The 18969-nt window shown below is 36.8% G+C and overlaps 1 protein-coding gene across 4 annotated transcripts; it reads right to left on the reverse strand.

The window, feature by feature from the left end:
- Nucleotides 1-542: 542 nt before the first annotated feature.
- On the reverse strand, nucleotides 543-18206 carry pax6a (paired box 6a). Of its 4 annotated transcripts, none has more exons than XM_042752877.1 (13): nucleotides 17831-18206; nucleotides 14088-14237; nucleotides 11477-11530; nucleotides 8304-8434; nucleotides 7914-7955; nucleotides 7608-7823; nucleotides 7173-7338; nucleotides 3627-3785; nucleotides 3410-3492; nucleotides 2736-2886; nucleotides 2513-2625; nucleotides 2163-2304; nucleotides 543-1417 (listed from the first exon to the last, which is right to left on the reverse strand). In XM_042752877.1, exons 2-13 carry the CDS (start codon nucleotides 14098-14100, stop codon nucleotides 1332-1334), a joined length of 1356 nt encoding a protein of 451 aa, XP_042608811.1. In that variant the 5' UTR covers nucleotides 14101-14237; nucleotides 17831-18206; the 3' UTR covers nucleotides 543-1331. The 4 variants fall into 4 exon arrangements, with proteins under 4 accessions (XP_042608811.1, XP_042608812.1, XP_042608814.1 ...); XM_042752878.1 differs by lacking the exon at nucleotides 17831-18206 and adding an exon at nucleotides 14374-14518; XM_042752880.1 differs by lacking the exon at nucleotides 17831-18206 and adding an exon at nucleotides 11734-11805 and having other exon boundaries at nucleotides 14088-14345.
- Between the last annotated feature and the right edge of the window lie 763 nt (nucleotides 18207-18969).

Raw genomic sequence — 18969 nt, forward strand, 5'->3', positions numbered from 1 at the left:
ACCCTGCCGATAGCGTTCATACAGCTATGCACAGAAGTGAATGAGTTTTCTGACTATGCAGCCCCACTTTTTTGTTTTTCATTTCTTTATGAAACAATTTAACTTAAATGGCACAACATTATTAACATGCAGATTATTTGAAAGAGAACAGGCTTATTTAAATATATCACAAGAATCACATATATGAGAGCTCAAGTTATTTCTGAATGGAAATCAATGTAATCATGAATGCAGACTTGGATGATTATGGTACATAAATATATTTTCAATCACGCCTTTGGAGATAAAAAAAAAAAAAAATCTTGTTTTTCATTTAATTTTTTCTCTTAATATTAAATATTCATTTTTATGTTTCAGAACCATCTGCTTGAACCATCAAACACTTAAAATTAGCAGATGTATTAATAATTATTAAAAAATGTAATATGAATTATCTGATGATTATATAAATAATACATCATTCTTATTGTCAGCTACATTAATGGTAGTTATGTTTAAAAAGTGGCCTTCAGTGAAAAAGCATGTATTGAATATTCAGAGAATTATAAAATGAAATTATTTTTATTAAAGAAATTGTTCTGCGAGACTTCTAGGGAAGACAAATACTTACATTTTGACATAAGCAAAACTGAATTATACCGAAGACACAATCTACCGTTTTAAACTACCAAACATTTTCCTCCTCCGGTTCAGCAGTCACCATGTTCAACAAACAGCTTACTTTTGTCTGCAAGCTTTGGAAAGCTTTGGCTTCCTTTGAACTTTGTTGCTATTTTTGTCTTGAAGTGATACAGAGATTGTTTGTTTTTACAGGTCCACATTTGAAACAGAAATGGGCAGTTCTTGATATCAGCTGATGATGAAAAAAGAATGAAGAATAAGCCTGCACAAATGATCTTCCTCTCACCGATGCAAGACCAACTTGGTTTGACAGTCCATCCACGGTTGTTCTTTTTTTTTTTCTTTTTTTTTGTCATAACATACAGTTGGCCATTACATGTACAAATACATCAAAATGACTTAGGTTGGAAACTGAAAAACAGATTTTTTTTTTCTTTTTTTTTTTTTTTTTTTTTCATTTTACGATATAATACCGGGCACTTTACAGAAGTCTGTTCTCTTTTATTCTTCAAGTCTTTGTGTCCAAAGAATGATAGAGAAGTGGCACTATCCCAGTACAAAAAGGTCCTTTAGAGTCTGCTCTTTTCCTTCCATACTTAAATACTGCTCAACAGCCCTGCCTTGAAGCCGAAAGACGTCAGGAGGTGAAGAAACTCCTCTCTCTTTTCTTTCTCCTTTTTTTTTGTTTTTTGTTCTCGTGTGTCTTGTTCTCACTGTAGTCTGGGCCAGTACTGGGACATGTCTGGTTCACTGCCTGGCACTTGGACTGGTACAGACACTCCAGGCGAGATTAGACCTGTAGCATGGTGAAAACATGTCGACATATTTAGGCTTGTCATATTATGTAATTTAAGAGAAATTCTAAAATAAAAAATAAAAAAACATATATAGAGTATGCATGTTTAATATATAACATCAAAATATGAAATAGAGATTTTAAATAAAAAAGTTAGATATTTACTTAACTTATAGTTACAATATTTAATTAGTTTATAAATACATTTCTGAAAAAGTTAAGACTCGTCATGTGTTACATGTAACTTCGGAGCGTCATAAAATGTCATACAAATTTTAATTTGTTTATAATATTATTTATTTGTTTATTGTATTATAATATATATAATATTTGTTTAATATTTTAATTAATTTAAAATCAAATATTAAAATGATCTAAAAGAATAATACATTTTAAATCCTTTTTTAAGTTTTGTATATTATAGAAAATTAAATCATAAAATATACAATAGAAATTTTAAATAAAAATAAATTCAATATTACAAATATTTAATCAAATTTTGAAAATAAACTTCAGAAAACATTGAGGCTCATTATGTGTCACAAATGTGATTTCAGAGCATTTTCTGCTTTTTTTAATTGTTCAAATGTTAATAATAAATAAATGTTATTTATTTTATATTTTAATTCACTTTAATTAAAATTGTAAAAACATTGAAGAAAATATTAAAAATCTTTAATAAACGAATTTATTATATTACAATTTTATTTTATTTTTTTGCTTTAGGAGAGGAATAAACGCTTACCCGTTGAGGTTGTGCCTGAGGTGGCCATTGATTGGCTGTTCATATGTGCCTGCATGTGTGGGGGGGTGTATGTGTCATAGCTCCGCCCATTCACTGAAGGACTAGTGGGCAACATGCAGGAGTAGGATGAGGTCTGGCTGGGCTGCGGAGGGGGTAAAAAGTGCAGACCTGTCAGCAACACTCACATCTGATAGAAACAGCCTTACAGACCTCTATGCTGTAATTGCATAAGACTTTACAGTGCTCGGAAATATCAAATTACTAATCCTTTAAAATACTAAGGGAAGCCCAACATAGCATAGAACAATATAGTACAGTGTGAGGCACCAAACTGACAAATGTAGACATACTTGCATAGGAAGGTTGTTGGCCATGGTGAAGCTTGGCATTGGTGGCAGGGCGCTGTATGTGTTTGTAAGGGCTGTGTCTGATCTTCCCAACATAGAGCCTGATGTGAAGGATACTGTTGAAAAAAGGAAGAAATAATCTAAACATACCATTTTGGTCAATTTTCATTAGCATTTGCTTATGGCCCTCGTGAGCCAACAATAATGCACGTTGTGGAGGTTTTACCTGGCGTTGTGGGCTGAGGGATTGGCTGATAAACGCTAGTGCTGAAGCTGCTACTGATGGGTATGTGACTCGAAGAGTTTGTGGCTTGTCTTCTTTGATTTCTTAACTTCTCCTCTCTCCTCCATTTTGCTCTTCTGTTTGAGAACCACACCTGGAGAGATGTACTTTAGTTAGTTATCAAAAACATTTAAAAACAACGTAGAACAATCGCTTTCTAGGATGAAGAAAGATAAAGCGGGACACTTTTGTATTTAATATTTTCCTTTAAATCTTCATCTCCATGTTGATGTATTTCCTAGCTCATTTATTATTATTATTATTTATAAATAGCAGGTGGTTTTAGTGGGCAGGACATTCTCATAAAGAAAAATATTATTTAAATACATATCTGCTACAAATGAATTTTGTAATATATATATATTTATATATATAATTTTTTTTACATAAATATTTAAGCAGCCAAGAAAAATGCAGGGATATATATATATATATATATATATATATATATATATATATATATATATATATATACGTACACACAGAACTCTTTAAAGGGACATTGTTTGAGTGGCTAAGCCATTTATAATAATATTTTAAAAGAATGTCAATGGCAAATTATTATGAAGTGTACCAATTTATCTCTATTCATCCGATTTTTGAGTTTTTTCGCTCACCTGTATTCTTGCTTCTGGTAAATCTATTTTCGCAGCTAGTCTCTCTCGTGCAAAAACGTCAGGATAGTGCGTTCTCTCGAACTCTGGTTGAAACATTCAAAAATAAGTCATGAGTTAAAAAAATTTGTCATTTTCTGTTCAATTCCACAACAGTTGCTTTAAAAGAATGTAGCTAGTCTACAGATGCTTTCATATAAGCTCTAATCTTCATGTTTACCTTTTTCAAGTGCTTCTATTTGTTCTTGTGTGAAAGATGTGCGGTTTCTTTGCAATTTTCTTTTTAGCTGAAGCCTCATTTGGGTCTCATCTGAATCCTCTCCATTGGAGCTTATTGAGTTTGTGTTCTCGCCACCTCCATCTGATTGTTGGCAGCCATCTGAAAGGAAAGGAAATATAAAATGTAAGTTTGTTCTGTTTATTCACACTTCTCATTCTCTGTTTGGACTCTAGGTTTTAATTAAGGTATATCATGGTTTGTCATATTTAGATTTTGGTAGAAAATTAGTGGAGCGTTTTATAGGCTACTGTATCACCGTCTGCGATGTTGTGGGAAAACATTTAGAGTACGCTCACTTAGATCTTTCAGCATCGAGTCACAAAGGCTGACGAGCTTGAGGGCTTTACAGAAATGCGATAAAATGTCCCAGAAACCTTTTCAGATCCTCTGAAATGTTTTTTAAAAACCAAACACCCTCTCCCCCCTTTTCATTCCCGAGTTCTTCAATTAGGCTTCGGCCACCATATGGGTGTTTGCAGAGCTATTGAGGTGACCACCAATACTTGAATAGGAGAGGGATGCTTTCACAGCCACACAATGCGGGAGAGTAAGGGTAACTCTTAAATACTCGCTGGGAGGACGGATGGCAAACTTTCGTGGGTTGAATTTTGAGGACACAATTGGAGCGGGCGACAAAAGGATTCTCTCCAGCAGTCATTGTAGCACGAGGATTCCAGTCAACAGACTTTTCAGCTCGCCGTGTTAACCTTTATGCTCTACTGTCATTAATCACTGTCCCTAGGGCCGGCCCGTTCAACCTCGGTTAGGATTTATACCTTCTTATAGGCGCAGGAAGAAAAACAGCCAGGCCACCGTGAATAAGACATCTAAATACGAAGCCTCTTGTTTGTCTCAGACTAAAGGATTGGAGTGGCAACTGTGAGTCGATAAGCTTTAACCTGCTGTGTTGTTGGACACCAGTGACTAATTAGGCCACCTCACCAGATACATTTGAAATTAAAATTGAGTTTGAAGTTTGAAAACTCTTAAGAAACACATTGATGTTTAGCAGGGAGTTGTGAGGTATTAATGAAACCCCAAACTTTTTGGACTCTTACATGGGTGGAGGTATAAGTAGTCACATGGGCACCCAGCTGTCCGTTTGAAAGATGATTTCTGTGTCCTATACAAAGAAGTCATGTATAACCTGTCATAATTTGGAATATATAATATTTAAAGGGTCTGTTATGAATGTATTTAAAATAATGTTCATAGGACCAGTAAACATCACAATTGTGACCGGTTGGAAAACACAGAGTCCAATTAAAAAAAAAAAAATTATTATCTTAAATTAAATAATTTTATTAGTTATCGTTCCATTTTCCCTACATATACCTTAGAAAAAAATGTAGAAATGTAAAAATATGTAAAAATGTAATATATCTAATCTTAAGGTTTTTGAACTCATTATCTTAAATTAAATAATTTTATTAGTTATAGTTTTTATTAGTTATGTATAGTTTCCAACAGGTTACAGTTGATCCAGATAAAAACTTTCATGGAGTAGAAACACATGTGTTTAGTTATAGGAAACAATATGAAGTTAAATTAGTTAAAATCATTGTACACCATTCTTAAAGTATTTTTGAAAGTAGATTATTTGCTTAATGTGTGCATTTTTTAGATATATTTTCTGGAGATGGTGAACTGAGTTATGTTAATTTAGAGGCTAAAATGAAGCTCATTGCATGCATTTATAATCACTGGAACAATATGCTGTCAAAAATCAACTTTTCCATACCTTTTATGATATGATGTGAATTAGACATGTTTACTCTTCTACTGATGTAGTAAGAAATATTAGGCTACACATTAATAGACTACTAGCTTTCCTTTTCTTCTCCAAGTTATTTAATTTTCAAAGACAGTGCATTTCTATGTTCTAAGAAAGTTTTAAAAGGTCTTTGTGTTTAGTATCCACACTTTTCAAGAGCTAATCCTATTGTGTAGCCTGGTCTCAAAAGCCTGAACAACTGTCGCCAGATTTTGGATTTGTTTTCTCTGAGAAAGGCGCTGGGAAATAAAATAATTCCTTATTGGGGCGTTGTCGTAACCGGTGAGGCGGAAGGCGAGCAAAAAGGTGGCAAAACAACCGCGGCATCTTTCAGCTGATCAAAACATGCGAGGACCCTTGGAAAAGGAAAAGTGTCCAAATCCTTTAGACGGCTTTAGCACCACGAGCCTATGGCGGAGGGAGGGGCTGCTATGAGTCCTCTGAATGCGATAGAGTTGTCTCTTTTAGCGTCCTGTCAGCCCAGATGAATCCGCTATTTTATTCAGTGTTGCGTGACATTCATCAGATTGCGACCATATTTGTCTCGCTCTGAAACCTCACCCTGACTAATAGCCTACTTTGGAAGTGCACTTCGTAATGATAGAGGTGAAAATGATATAAGTTAGCTATTTAAAAAAAAAAAACATTGTTTGTAGACTCGAAAAAATAGCCAGTCACAGATTGATGATTGTTATTGTTACATTAAGTTATGTTTTATAGGTTAATATTTGTCGTAACAAATCAAAAACTAGATGTTTTAGAGGTCTGGCAATTAATCCACAGAATTAAATAAATGAGCACTTTTGTCAATACGTTTTTGTCTCAAACACGGTGCGTATACGAGGCCACATGTCAATAAACAGTAGGCTATTAAATATGTAGGTTATGTAGCATGTCACGCGAACTCAAATTAATCCATAGGCGTATCTTACACTGTATTTTAAGTAAATATGTCTATTATATAGCCCATTTTAGGCTACTCTTCTTTGCATTAAACACGGTTTTGTTTTGTTTTTCTAGTTGCTGTAAAGTAAACCAGTCGATGATTTGACAGGCCGATATTACACAGACATTAATTCTCTATCTATCATATCTTTTAATGTGTCTGTATTTCGTTGTGTAGCGCCTTTAACAGGTACAAGTCTAATTGGCAGATGTTGGAATATAATGTCCAGGGTGTCTGCGGTGGAACATTTCCACAGCAGTCACCTCAAACTAAACGCGTATTTATGTCGCCTTAATGGGAAACAAAACGTTCTCTATAATGAGCTATTACATAGCGACAGAACTGTTCCCATAACACATTTTTCTGTGTGACAGAAGCATATTTTGTACAGGGAATCCTTGTTTATTCGATTAAGAACTGTGAAGGTGATTGCAACTCGCATTAGTATTATAAATTATTATGGTCATGGTATTTAATGCATTTATTAATTCAAACGTCATTAAATGATTGATATTATAACAGTAGGCTACATTAAACTCCGTGTAACATGCATAGCCTAATTTATTTAAATTGTATATATCATCTAATAATAGGCTACTTAAAAGCATGTAAACGAAGTATGGGCTACTTTCATTATTAATATGTGAATTGTTTTATCTTTTTAAAAAATAATTATAATTTACTCCAGGTTGCAAAATAACAAATTTAGCGAATCCGATGTCCATTTTGACACAGCCTTCCTCTATGGAAAGTAAAATAGCCATACCTTGATTGGGCTGTCCTGGCACTGAGGTTCCGGGGTACCATCCCGGCCGGGTCCCCCACGTGCCGGTCTGACCGTTCAGCATCCTCAGCTTTTCATACATGCCATCTGCGCCCATCTGTTGCTTTTCGCTAGCCAGGTTGCGCAGTACTCTGTTTATCGATGACACCTGAAAGACGAACCCAAAGATGCAGCACATTAATTAAAGAGCGCATCCGCGATGTGGCATGTTGGCTTTTGGAACAATTGGCCCCGTTTCTGTACAGGCCTACATGCCAGAGCATTACATCGCATTGCATTGTCCTCTGGTGAAGAGGAGGTTACAGCAGCGGCCGGGGAAGAACGAAGTTGGAGAATGTTCACGTTCAATGTCATTAATGCATGCTTTTTAAACAGTGCATCAAACTATTACGCATTAAGTTCTTTGAATGAACTTACACTGGGTATATTATCGTTTGTGCAGACCCCGTCTGATAGCAGCCTGTCTCGGATTTCCCACGCGAAGATTGACGGACACTCCCTCTTGTACTGGGCAATTTTGCCGACCACCTCGGGAGTCGCTACTCGTGGTTTACTTCCTCCGATCGCCCTGGGTCTGATGGAGCCCGTTTCATAATATCTACCCAAGATTTTACTCACGCAGCCGTTCGACACCTAGATGGAAAACAAAAGAAACAATTCACATACATTATTTAAGACTAGCGTGAAATGTTAAGTGTATACTGCAAGCAATGATAAGCTTACGTTTTCATTGTCCAGCACTTGGACTTTTGCATCAGCATGGGTCTATAACACAAGAAATACCTTTAACACGAAAAATATGTCTTCAGGGGTACGAGAAAATTATGCACTTTTTAAAATGCATTTCGGTCGCCAATTTTAAAAATTGCCAAATGGGAAAAAAGAGAAGTGCTTCGATCCATTCCACAAGACCACGGTTTATGCATTCCAAAATGAAATTTGAAATGAATCCTCGTTGTTCGCTGGCATTAATAATGCAAGGATAATAATAATAATAATTTTAAAAACTACTATACTGCTGGAAAAAAGTAAGTGTGAAAGCACAAATGTGAAACAAAACTACTGTATAAATATTTAGGCTTCACGTGAACGGAAAATATGCATTCTCATCACCTGCAGAATCCGGGATATGTCACACGGCCGCGCGCCACTGTGAGCGAGTTCAACTATTTTCTGTCTCGTGGAGTCTGGCAGCGGTCTGCCGTTGACGAACACACCGCCGAGCTGGTTCACTCCACTGTGACCTTAAAAAGAAGAAGGTAAGATCCCGTTGTAAATCGCCAAGCATTTAGCGCAGCAGCCTCAAAAAAACAGACTCTATTTAAATAGAATCCAATCTCATCTGTTTTCAATAGAAGCATTCAGGTCGCGATTGTCTATAATGAGTCAAGCATTACAAGAGCATTGTCAACAAATCTCAATCTTCAGAGTAAATCGCTTTTAAATCAGCATAGCCAGTCATTACTGCTGTTGTTCAGCTGTCATATGTTTTCGACTGTTCCCCAGATGTGCCCGTAATATCATAATCTCCTAATGCACAATTGTAATATAATTACACATGCAGAACATTGATTAAGCGTCAGCGCTCTCGTATGATCTGGAGCAAAACATCTCCAACCCACTGAGCCGAGATTTGCGCATCTTTGCAAAGCCTTAAACGGATCAGATGGCGTAATGCTATTTGTGGCATTATATTAAAACTTCTTAAACGCTGCCATGGTTTAAACCATAGCCTCACACATTAAATAAAACAACTTTTTTAAAAAAGCATCAACCAAGGCACAGCATTATGTTACTTTGTCAGTGGAAAAGCCCCTAAAAAGCAGACCAAAGGCACCAAACCTGAAGCCAAAATGGAAAAGCAGTCTTCCCGGTTTGCTTTACTTCTCAGCTCCCTTCCCTCCGATGCTTCGCGTTAAATTGAGTCCAAGAGCACAAGCTCCTTTGCAATAAATAAGCTCCAAATATAGAAGAGGGGGAAAATATGATGAGCCTGCCTGACATTTGTCTTTAAAATAAAGCTAGCTGCATGTCAAGTTTGAGCTTAATTTCTGGAAATAGGCGGAAGTCGCCCTGGATCATGCATGGAAGGCTAATTGAAAAGATCAGTTGGAGCACTTGTGGCAGGCATGTCACTTTATGACATCGCTCTGCTTTTGAAATCGCATCGTCACGACAAATAGTAGCATGATAAAAACGACCCTTTCTGTCTGCATTTGGATATCACTCAGACTAAATTGGACTCTACTCATTTCCCCTTTAAGGGAAGCTTAATTTTAAGGTAGCCAGGGGCTGTGCGCGTGTACGTCCACGGGGGCGCGCCTCATCCTCAATATATTAAAAGTGACATTTCTTTTTTTTTCCCAAGTGACAAACCTGCATTGCCTATATTTACGCACTGGGAGCGAGTCTGCGGGATGCTGTTTTGTTCTGTAGGTTTATGCATAATAAATCTGCAGAGCGAAATATAAAATCTGAATTATGCACGAATGTTTTATTTTTATTATGCACACTACCTGCGAATTATTTCTGATAATATCTCTGGCACACTTAACACGAAGAAAAGCGGAAAGAAAATCCATATCCCTTTTCGAAGCGGAGTTTAATTCGAAATTAGTTTTAAATAGACACATTTGGCTTTGAAATCAAATGCCGTACGTATTTAAAAATACACCAACTTGATTTAAGATCAACAACATGCAGATTATGATATAAAATCAAACTTTCACTTGAAAGGTTAAGTCTTAATCGTTCTTTAATTCCCCACGGTGAATGGTGTCGGTCTCGCCTAGTGGCAATCATTACGCGCGCGGTACTCTGTTTCTAATCAATTAATAAGAAGACATATGGTGTCAATTTGGACGCTCCTCTTTATATACACCCAAGAGTTATTAGCACAAAGCTTGGATTGCCGCCTGTGACCTTTAAACAAACCAAAGGCCTAACCCGAATGATATCTTTTTAGTAATACACGCGAGACATCATACGACAACATTTGTGTACAATAACACCGTTTATCCTTAAGAAGGAAAAAAAATCAACGGAAAGTTTTTTAGGCAAAAACTTTTTCCGGCGCGTAATAGCCTATTTTATTATTTTTATCTCAAGGCAAAATATGTGAATATTCATTTTTTATTTATCGCTCATACAGTGTAATGTGCACCACTTCAGCTGACCTAGATTTAAACGCTGCTCTTTAACCCCAAAGTTTTGCACCAACAACAGAAATAATCTATGGACGTCAAAATTAGTGACTAACACATACACCAGGCGTTAGTATGAGGACAGAGCAAGAAAAACAATAAGCAATAGAAATGAGAGGATGACATTCAACACACCTTCGTTACTTTTGTAATAAAAATATTGTCCAGCATTAAGAGAGAAAAATATGTCTCATTTATTGTCATACACCTCTTGTCCACCTAGCATTAAGAGAGACCAAATATGTATTTCTCGATTAATTGTAATCACTCGTAACTTACGATTTCACCCCATACGGGTAGGTTTAGGGGCGGGGTTTGGTTTCATTCCAAACATACGAATGTGCAAGGTATTTATCGTATTTTGTAGTAGTGGTCGCTCGTCACACCATCGAATTGCCGTGAAAGACACACTCACACAGACACATCCGCGCATGTAATTTATTCATGCTCTTACAACACTCAATGTTGCATCAAAGCTCAGTCTATTATTTCACTCTCGCGGTGTTTCATAAACATGATAGACGTTCCATCAGAATCATGCAATGTCAATTTCGTCTCTGCTAATGGACTAGGTGGATTGGCCGCCGATGCTAACATTAATTCAGCAATTATTTAAAAGCAAGTCAAGCAGAAACATCCTCTCTCTCTAACACACACAGACACACACAATTATGCAAAGAGCATATGGGTTAGACACTCTAACTAGATTGTGTAGCTATGCAGGCTTCCTTGTGAGTTTTTTTTTGCAATTCAAAGAATTTGTAGCTGGGAATGTAATTTTTGCTCTCTCAAATGTAGCCTGTAGAATTTTAAATAATGGCTTACGATGATCCATAAAACTATAAAATTGTTAAAGTCAGGCTTAAGCAATTTAGCTTACTATGCAGTGTTCAGCTACTTTGAGGGAGCTGTATGACACGCCCAACACCCCTGACGTACAGCGTAAACTGCCTTCAGTAATATACCACAACAAATGCTTTGCTGGCTAGACGCCCCTCACGTTTCTCTCGTGTTTTCACCCTAGCACACCTTTCTTTTTAATAATGATAATGCATTTCAGAAAAAGAAAAGAACACCACTTACTGTTTTGCATCATGGACGCGACGCCAGACTCCCACGTGGCCCGGTTATAGTATTCTATTAATCATAAAGAACCAATAAAAATGGTCAGTTTCACATTTTTAAATCAAGTGTATTGCGTGTAAGACTTGTGTGCAAGAAAGTTACGGACAATTATTGTGAAGGCTGAAGCCTCCCAATTTTTGCATTCATGCTGCAAAAAGTGAGAACAAAAAATACTGTCTCCACAAATAAACTTATGTCCAGGGTTTAAAACTTGCCTGGAAACAGAGTTGACTGTCCGCTTAAAACAATTTATAGACTCTCATCTGCTTCACTCTATTAAAATATCCCTAGGACAAAGCAAAACAATTTATTAGTACACCTATCCTTAATTATTTCTTTAGCATTACAACTAAATCTAATATTAGCTTTTTTAGGATAGTGTTTTTTATGACTAATAAATTTTACAATAATTAGTCTGTTTTTCGGCTTAATTAATAAAATCCAGTGTTTATTAAAATTGTTTTCTAATTATGAGTTTAATTGTTTATTCGAATAATAATAATGTCAAATTATTATTATTATTAATGTTATTATTATTATTATACAAATAATGTATTTGTATCTGCTTTTCCCTGACCTTCATGATTAGAAAACTTCAAATGTTGTGGGCAAGGCCTACTTTTTTCCTCTCTTTCAGATACTCTGTTCTGGTGACACACGCTGTCTACCTCGCCTGGCTGCGCAGGAAAAGTAAAGCCAGGAGGGGGTGAGGGGTCCCCGACAAAGCCCCGCTGAATTTTAACAATAGCTTTCTTTCTCCCTCTACACCAAAACCCAGAGAGTAAAACCCGGGCTCCCTAACTAGCTACACCGCTTCCAACTAAACGTACCAACAACTCTCAGAAAATACAAAGAGCTGAAGGGAGCGAGCCCCCCTCCTCCTCCTCCTACACCCGGTCCAGCATACCCCACTTCAACCGCAACAGCCAGTGCAGCTCACTATGACCCGGTGCCCGTTACCTCAATGCCTTTTTGTTTGTCTCGTTGCGCGAAATAGAAAAGTAATTTCTTGTTATAAGTATCTGGAGGTAATTGTGTTACTGGTATGTGTCGTTAAGGGCTGTAAAAAAATATACAACAGCGCAGTGGGGCGCTCAATTGGTAAAAGACAATTGCAATAAAGAACCCATTCAATACATTTACCGAAAAGGAGGCCACTGAAGAAATACTCACTGCTTTGATTTATTTTTCTTTCTTTTTAAGTAGATGGCTTGTGTGCGCGTTTTACAGTGCACAGCAACAAATAAATACATACTCCAATCGCCAGCCAGCGTTGCACGTGTTTCATAAAATACCATTTATATTTAAATATAAGTATTTTACTGTATTGCTTTTTTTTTAATCATTTTTTAACTCTTTAGATATATTCAGAAGTTTTTTAACAACGTTTCACTGTTTTTTAATTCCTCTAGAAATAACCAATTCAAAACCATTTTTGGATTGCAAATAAACATTTTTAATATCACGATTACATTTTATACGAAGTAAACCATTCAGTATTTCTTTCCCACGTGGGCTACTTAAGGTCTTCTGTCTTGACTCATCTTTTTAGTTAATGATCTGTTTTAATAGTGCTATCTGTAATTGACAGGGCCTAATCTGCATTTTGTTCGTTCTAATGTGCGACATGAAGGCTCTTAATTAAGCACACTTATTAAAGCCTTTAATATTCCGCGGAAAGTAGATTCTTGTGAAAGTTTTGAAAGCTGAAAACGGTGCTGATTTATACAAATGTATAAAAACTACTATACGTAGCCTGTATTAGGCTATAGCATGCAAATTACTGGCACCGTAAAATCAAAACAGAGACATAGAATTAGATGCATTTAATTTTACAGCATTTAATTAGGCTATATATTTATCAGATGTTTCATTTGATACTTTTATAAGACAACTAATACACACAGATTTAGATTAGATACAAATATAATATCGATCATATTTGTGGTCGTTTTTTACTACAAACTTAACAGCAAAAAAATGGACTAAATTAACTGTTAAGTTTAAAGTGTAGACATTAACGTAATTTTGCTTTTTAATAGTTAGTCTGGGACAAAAAAGGGCAGCGTTTCCCTGACTGAAAAGCAAAACACCAAGTTCACGGTGCGATTTGGTGGTGGCGCCCCGCTGAATGTGATGGTGTGATTCAACCTGACACTCTACCTCATCGGGTCATTGAGCTCCCATTTTCAGGACTGATCGCGGTCTTGGCCTACTGTGACTTTTTGCTTTCCTCTGTCATAAATAAGAACTTTGCTTGGCACAAAACTCGACATAGCTAAAGCATAAAAAGGCAAAGAGCGTCCGTGAAAATCCCTGATAGAGTTTGACACCACGAGGTTGTGCAGCTTTTAAGTTTTCCTTTTTAGTATCGTGCCTTTCGTTGAAAGTTTTTGTTTTGATAAACAGTTTCTTCAAGGCCATTACATAACTTTTTTTTTCCATAATTATTATTTACAAACCACTAGTTTTAAAAATATGTTTAAAGCTAGCGTGCATTTCGCAGTTTCACTTGTAAGTGGTGCATATGCGTGCAAGTTGCTCGAAAGAAAAACATTTCTTAACTTACCTTTTTGAGGCATAGTTCCTACAGCCTTCGTATCCTCGCTGATATACTTCGCTTACAGTAAGGAGAAGACTCTGAAGTCCTAGAAAATCGTCCTCAAACTGTTTGTCTTTTATAGTTTCCAACTGATCTCGGGTGGAAAATTTACATTCCCTGCGAAGGAAACAGAGATTGACAATAAAATGGGATGTCAAGACTGCGCGAGACTGAGAAATGTGCGCTCTTGGGAGAGAGTGAGAGAGAGGGGGAAAGAGAGGGAGCGAGAGAGAGAGAGAGAGAGGGCGCGCACCTATGCTGATTGGTGATAGCACTCGTGTATTAATGTATGTGTTCCTGGTCTGTGCCTCGCCTCCTCTCCTCTTCAGTGGCCCATTAGCTGAGCCTGACCTCTGTCATCATCTCCCAGCAAAACACTTCCTCCTTCCCCGGTGACAGAGCGGGAAACAGGGCCGAGAAAAAAGCTAGTTTTCATCCCTACTTAATCACTCGATTCACTCCTCATAAGCATATTATTCTCTCCAGATTTTTTCCATTGAAATGCCTTAGGGCGTTCACGTTATTAAACTCTGTGTGACTAGACACTTGGAAAAAGGTACCAGGAAGTACCATGGTAATTTATTTTTTTATTTTTTTATTTATTTATTTTTTTGTCGTCATATAAGCATGTTCTTGGAATGATCTGGAATATATAGTGCCATGTTTTTATGAGAATTCGCCGTGGCAGTACTTATTTGTTGTTAAATACTAAACAAGCATATTTGTATACAAGTAAGCATTTCTTAAATGTAGGCCTGCTTTATTACTTACACTTTTACTTAATTCCGTTATTATTGTGCCTGTTCACGCTACTCTTGTCAATTGAAACGAGCCCAAACTTTCTCCACGTGTCACTGTTGACTTGGTGTCTGAGAATGTCATCAGCCTTTACGGCGCGCGCTCAACGATCAATTGGGAGACCCCATACTATTTACATTAATAGCGTGATTTGTTGTCGTTTTCAGCGGGAGAAAAAGAAACTCTGTGTCGTGGGTTGCCAAGGGGGAAATGAAAATATCATTACGTCCATGGCCGGACACTTAAACTACATTTGTTGATTGCTTGGACATTAGCACACACCTCGGTAAACTCCAAAGCAACCCCTCCGCGCCTGTGTTCGAGGTTACATGCGCTGCACTCTCAGCTCGCCACTCGCAGCTTGGGGTGTTCCACCCGTTCACTGGAGTGGAATAGATTCCGGGTTGGGATACAAGAAATGGAGAGGGGAGGGGACGTATAGCATGGTGGGACAGCTTTAAAGAGAGACAAAATGTGTTGGGACGCACGGAGCATAAAATTAAGCTGTGGTTGCATACACTTGACTTCGTTTTGACATGTGAAAAGTGCTAAAAGTCGGAGCTCATCAATAAACTATCGCGAAAGTGAATGCGAGCTCTGACAACCATTGCATTCCCGACTATAGCACAATGAGGAAACAAACGACACTGCCAAAGAGTCTGCATCGCAATGAAAGGCCGCATGAATGGGAGTCGGATAATGAGCTGGCGCGACCGTCATGCACTGTCATCTCGGGTCCTGCGGTGCGACCCCGCCACGCCGTTTGATATTTTCGAATAATTTCCCTCTCCTTCCCATTTAAAATTTTGCTGGATTCGCCTGAGAAGAAAGTTAAGCTTGAAGTGCAACACGTTTTTTTAGTTTTTTAGTCTGTAGCCTGTCGACTCCATCCTGTTTAATATATTCGTAGCAACCTAACTGATGGTTGTCCTTAAAATAGAGCAGTTTTAACCTTACACTTTAAAAAAAATTAAAACTCTTCAGTGTTTTTGGAGGTTCAGCACAGAAGCTTATTAAGAAACAGGCATCTTAATATCTAACCTGTATTTTAAAATTAGGTTCTTCAGAAAAAAAATGTTTGTTTGTAAAGTAGCCTACCACAATTTAGTGAATAAAAAGTTATGGATGGAAGATTCCATGACATCACACTTCGAAGCTATTTAGGTTCTAATTGGAACTTTAATTTTAACAGTGTATTTATTTAAATTAAAAGAAGCCACTAAAGCATGCTTATGGAAATCAAAGACATGCTATATATTTGCTCTATAGTTAAACCAACCTGTTTCAAAGGTTGGTCGACATCAAATATTTGACTAGCTCCAGACTTTTCACACGGATGGACTCTTGTAGTCCTCCCATCAATTAGCACAGTTCGGATTAGCAGTCAGTGGTTTGGTCATGAAAAAGAACCTAATCTTGTCGCTATTTGCCTCAGGCAAAATAGACGGTGCCTCGCCTCTCCCAAAAAGTTTTCAACGGGGAGAAAAAAACTAATAATGGGGGGGGGGGAGTGTTCAGCTGAATGCAGCTGACGTCAGAGCGAGCGAGAGAGAGAGAGAGAGAGAGAGAGAGAGAGAGAGAGAGAGAGAGAGAACTAGAGATAGACTGGGTCTTATTAAAGCAATGTGGGAAAAGTTTATCGTTATGGCCAGTGCAAGCCCCACATCCAGTCACCATGTTCTGGGGGAGGGGACCTACCAAAGTTTTTTGGTGTGGTTGCCCACAGCGACATCGACCACCGCACTGGCAAAGGGCCCTTCTGTGTAGGCTAACTCTAGGCGCCATGATCCAAAAAGCAAGTTACACATTGTTCCATTTCATTAGGTATAATAGACAAGTTGTTGTGAGCTGATGATTTTAATTATTACCGTTCTACCTTTTGCTCGTTATTTCAGAGGAAAGATGTTTTGCAGCCTTAATGTTTTATTTATTTATTTTTTAATCAGTTACTGAAAGTGGATTTCTGTAAAGCTGCGTAAAGTGTAAGCAATAAAATATTTCGATAAAATGACAGTTGTGACATAATTTATAGACCGTGTAATCTTCATTCAGGGCAAAAGTTTATGCATTGCACGTCAAATGGTAATGTTAATCTTGAAATGAATTTTTAACGACTGTGTTTTATATCAGTACTGAATAGTGTAATTTGCATAGTAGCCATATTGTACTAGGCTACTTAAAATATTTCTTCTACAAATATTTAAATAAACAGTTGTTATTCCGCTTTGTAGGAATAATTAGATTTGTTTTATGGAAAATTAATATCTTTGTAGGTTAGCCTATATAGAATATTAATTTGCGGCAACCATACATTATTTTTATTTATTATTACTATATTAATTTTAGTATTAGAAAATATTTTTTATATAGACACCAATTTTATTCTGTAACTTACTGGTGAATGTATTTATAAAGTCCCTCAAATACGTTAGCCTGTCAACTTTATTCTGTTTTTTTTTTTAAAGAAAGCTTTAGTGATGCGCGACGTGCTTGATTTTTAAAATAATGAAAACGCACTGTTATAATAATGAAAACAAAGTTGTAACTTACTTAAATGATTTAACGTTTAAATTATATTTAGGCCTACTCTTATCTGACAGATAACATTAGGCTACTCATAATCATGATGTCCTGTTTACAAATGTCTTCGAAGACATTACAACCCAATTAAATGAAATTATGTTGCACATAAAGCAGTTGACTGGCATGGTGTTAAAACGTGTGTCAAGTATTCAAGGATAATAAATTAATTTCACGACATAGTTTTAGAGGAATAAAGTTCTGCGTGGCAGTCACATTCATGGTAAATTAGGTAGTGCTCGAGATTAACAGACAACTAAATGCTGTCAGCGCAACAATCTGATGTCATAACATTTGTGAAAACATGTTTGGAACCTTGTAAACTCACTTACCTCAATAAACGCTATAGCCCGTTCCGCTAGCGAATATGAGTGATTTCGTTACGAGAGGCACGTTTTTCCAAATGAGCCTTGACCCCTCCGGATCCGATTCACAAAACTGGTCCCAAAGTAAATAATATCCAGTCCAACAAGTCGAAAAGGGAACCACGGGAAAAGCTGTGAGAGATTGTAAACCCCTCTTTGTAGTATTGATGAAAATGCTAGCCTATATAACAGATGAAAGCAGGTCCAACTTTGGACTCTCCCTCGAGATTCTTACGACACGCGCAAACCTCGCACGTTAACTGTGTCGTCTTGTCGAAAATACCTCTTTCTTTAAACGTGGTTCGGAATATAAAAAAAAGACATCCTCGTCTCACTATCAACTTTCTCTTAATATTAACCTCAACCTGGCAGTGATTGGCTAGAGTGACGGCCCACGTCACACTTGACGCCATGTATCATTCCCCAAACCGGGAAGTTGAAGGAGCTGCTGTCTGTTGTGTGCGAATTTGAGAACCTATAAACCATAGCATGTAGTTTCTTTAAGGTTCATCTCACTTAATAATTCTGTTTAATAAGACTGTTTGAATTAATGAGGTAGGCTATTATTTTGTAGCCTATGCTTTCTTTTTAAAAAAAAAACAAAATAAACAAAAACAAATTTTGTTGTGAATAGGTCTATAAATATTTTTTTTAGAGACAGGATTTAAATGAAATTTAAAATAATAGAAAATAAGCAATGTTGCAGTTCATTTATGCTGTTTACAAACTGTCACCAGCAGAATGTAACCTACATTTATACAGGCCAACAAAAACGTGTCTCAAAACTCTAAAGTCGTCATGTTAGCTAGTTTTACCACTATGAAGTGTGTTATTTATGCCAAATGACAACACAAAATACACTTTACATCGCCTTTGTAATGGTATCTCATATTTATTACATGATATTTGTCCAGTGATACAGTCATGCTGCCAACGTAGCCTAACTTAATATTAGCCTTATTAAAGATTATATCTTTGTACAAAATATTATGGCAGATTCGTAGAGGTATGCACATTTTAAATGGGAGAACACAGATGAGAATCAAGTGCGGCCGCCGTTTAGACCACCCCGTGAAGGTGGTGAAACAGAGGAGTTTTTTTGATAT

The sequence above is a fragment of the Cyprinus carpio genome, chromosome B25 (genome assembly GCF_018340385.1).
Source record: "Cyprinus carpio isolate SPL01 chromosome B25, ASM1834038v1, whole genome shotgun sequence".
In the NCBI taxonomy this organism is placed as follows: domain Eukaryota; kingdom Metazoa; phylum Chordata; class Actinopteri; order Cypriniformes; family Cyprinidae; genus Cyprinus; species Cyprinus carpio.

What these genes read in the sequence shown, in the direction of transcription:
- pax6a (XM_042752877.1), bottom strand. An exon ending in AATAGAAGCACTTGAAAAAG is followed by an intron (nt 3,493 to 3,626) that starts GTAAACATGAAG and finishes TGTTTCAACCAG; the next exon opens with AGTTCGAGAGAACGCACTAT. An exon ending in CCCTCAGCCCACAACGCCAG is followed by an intron (nt 2,626 to 2,735) that starts GTAAAACCTCCA and finishes TTTTTTCAACAG; the next exon opens with TATCCTTCACATCAGGCTCT.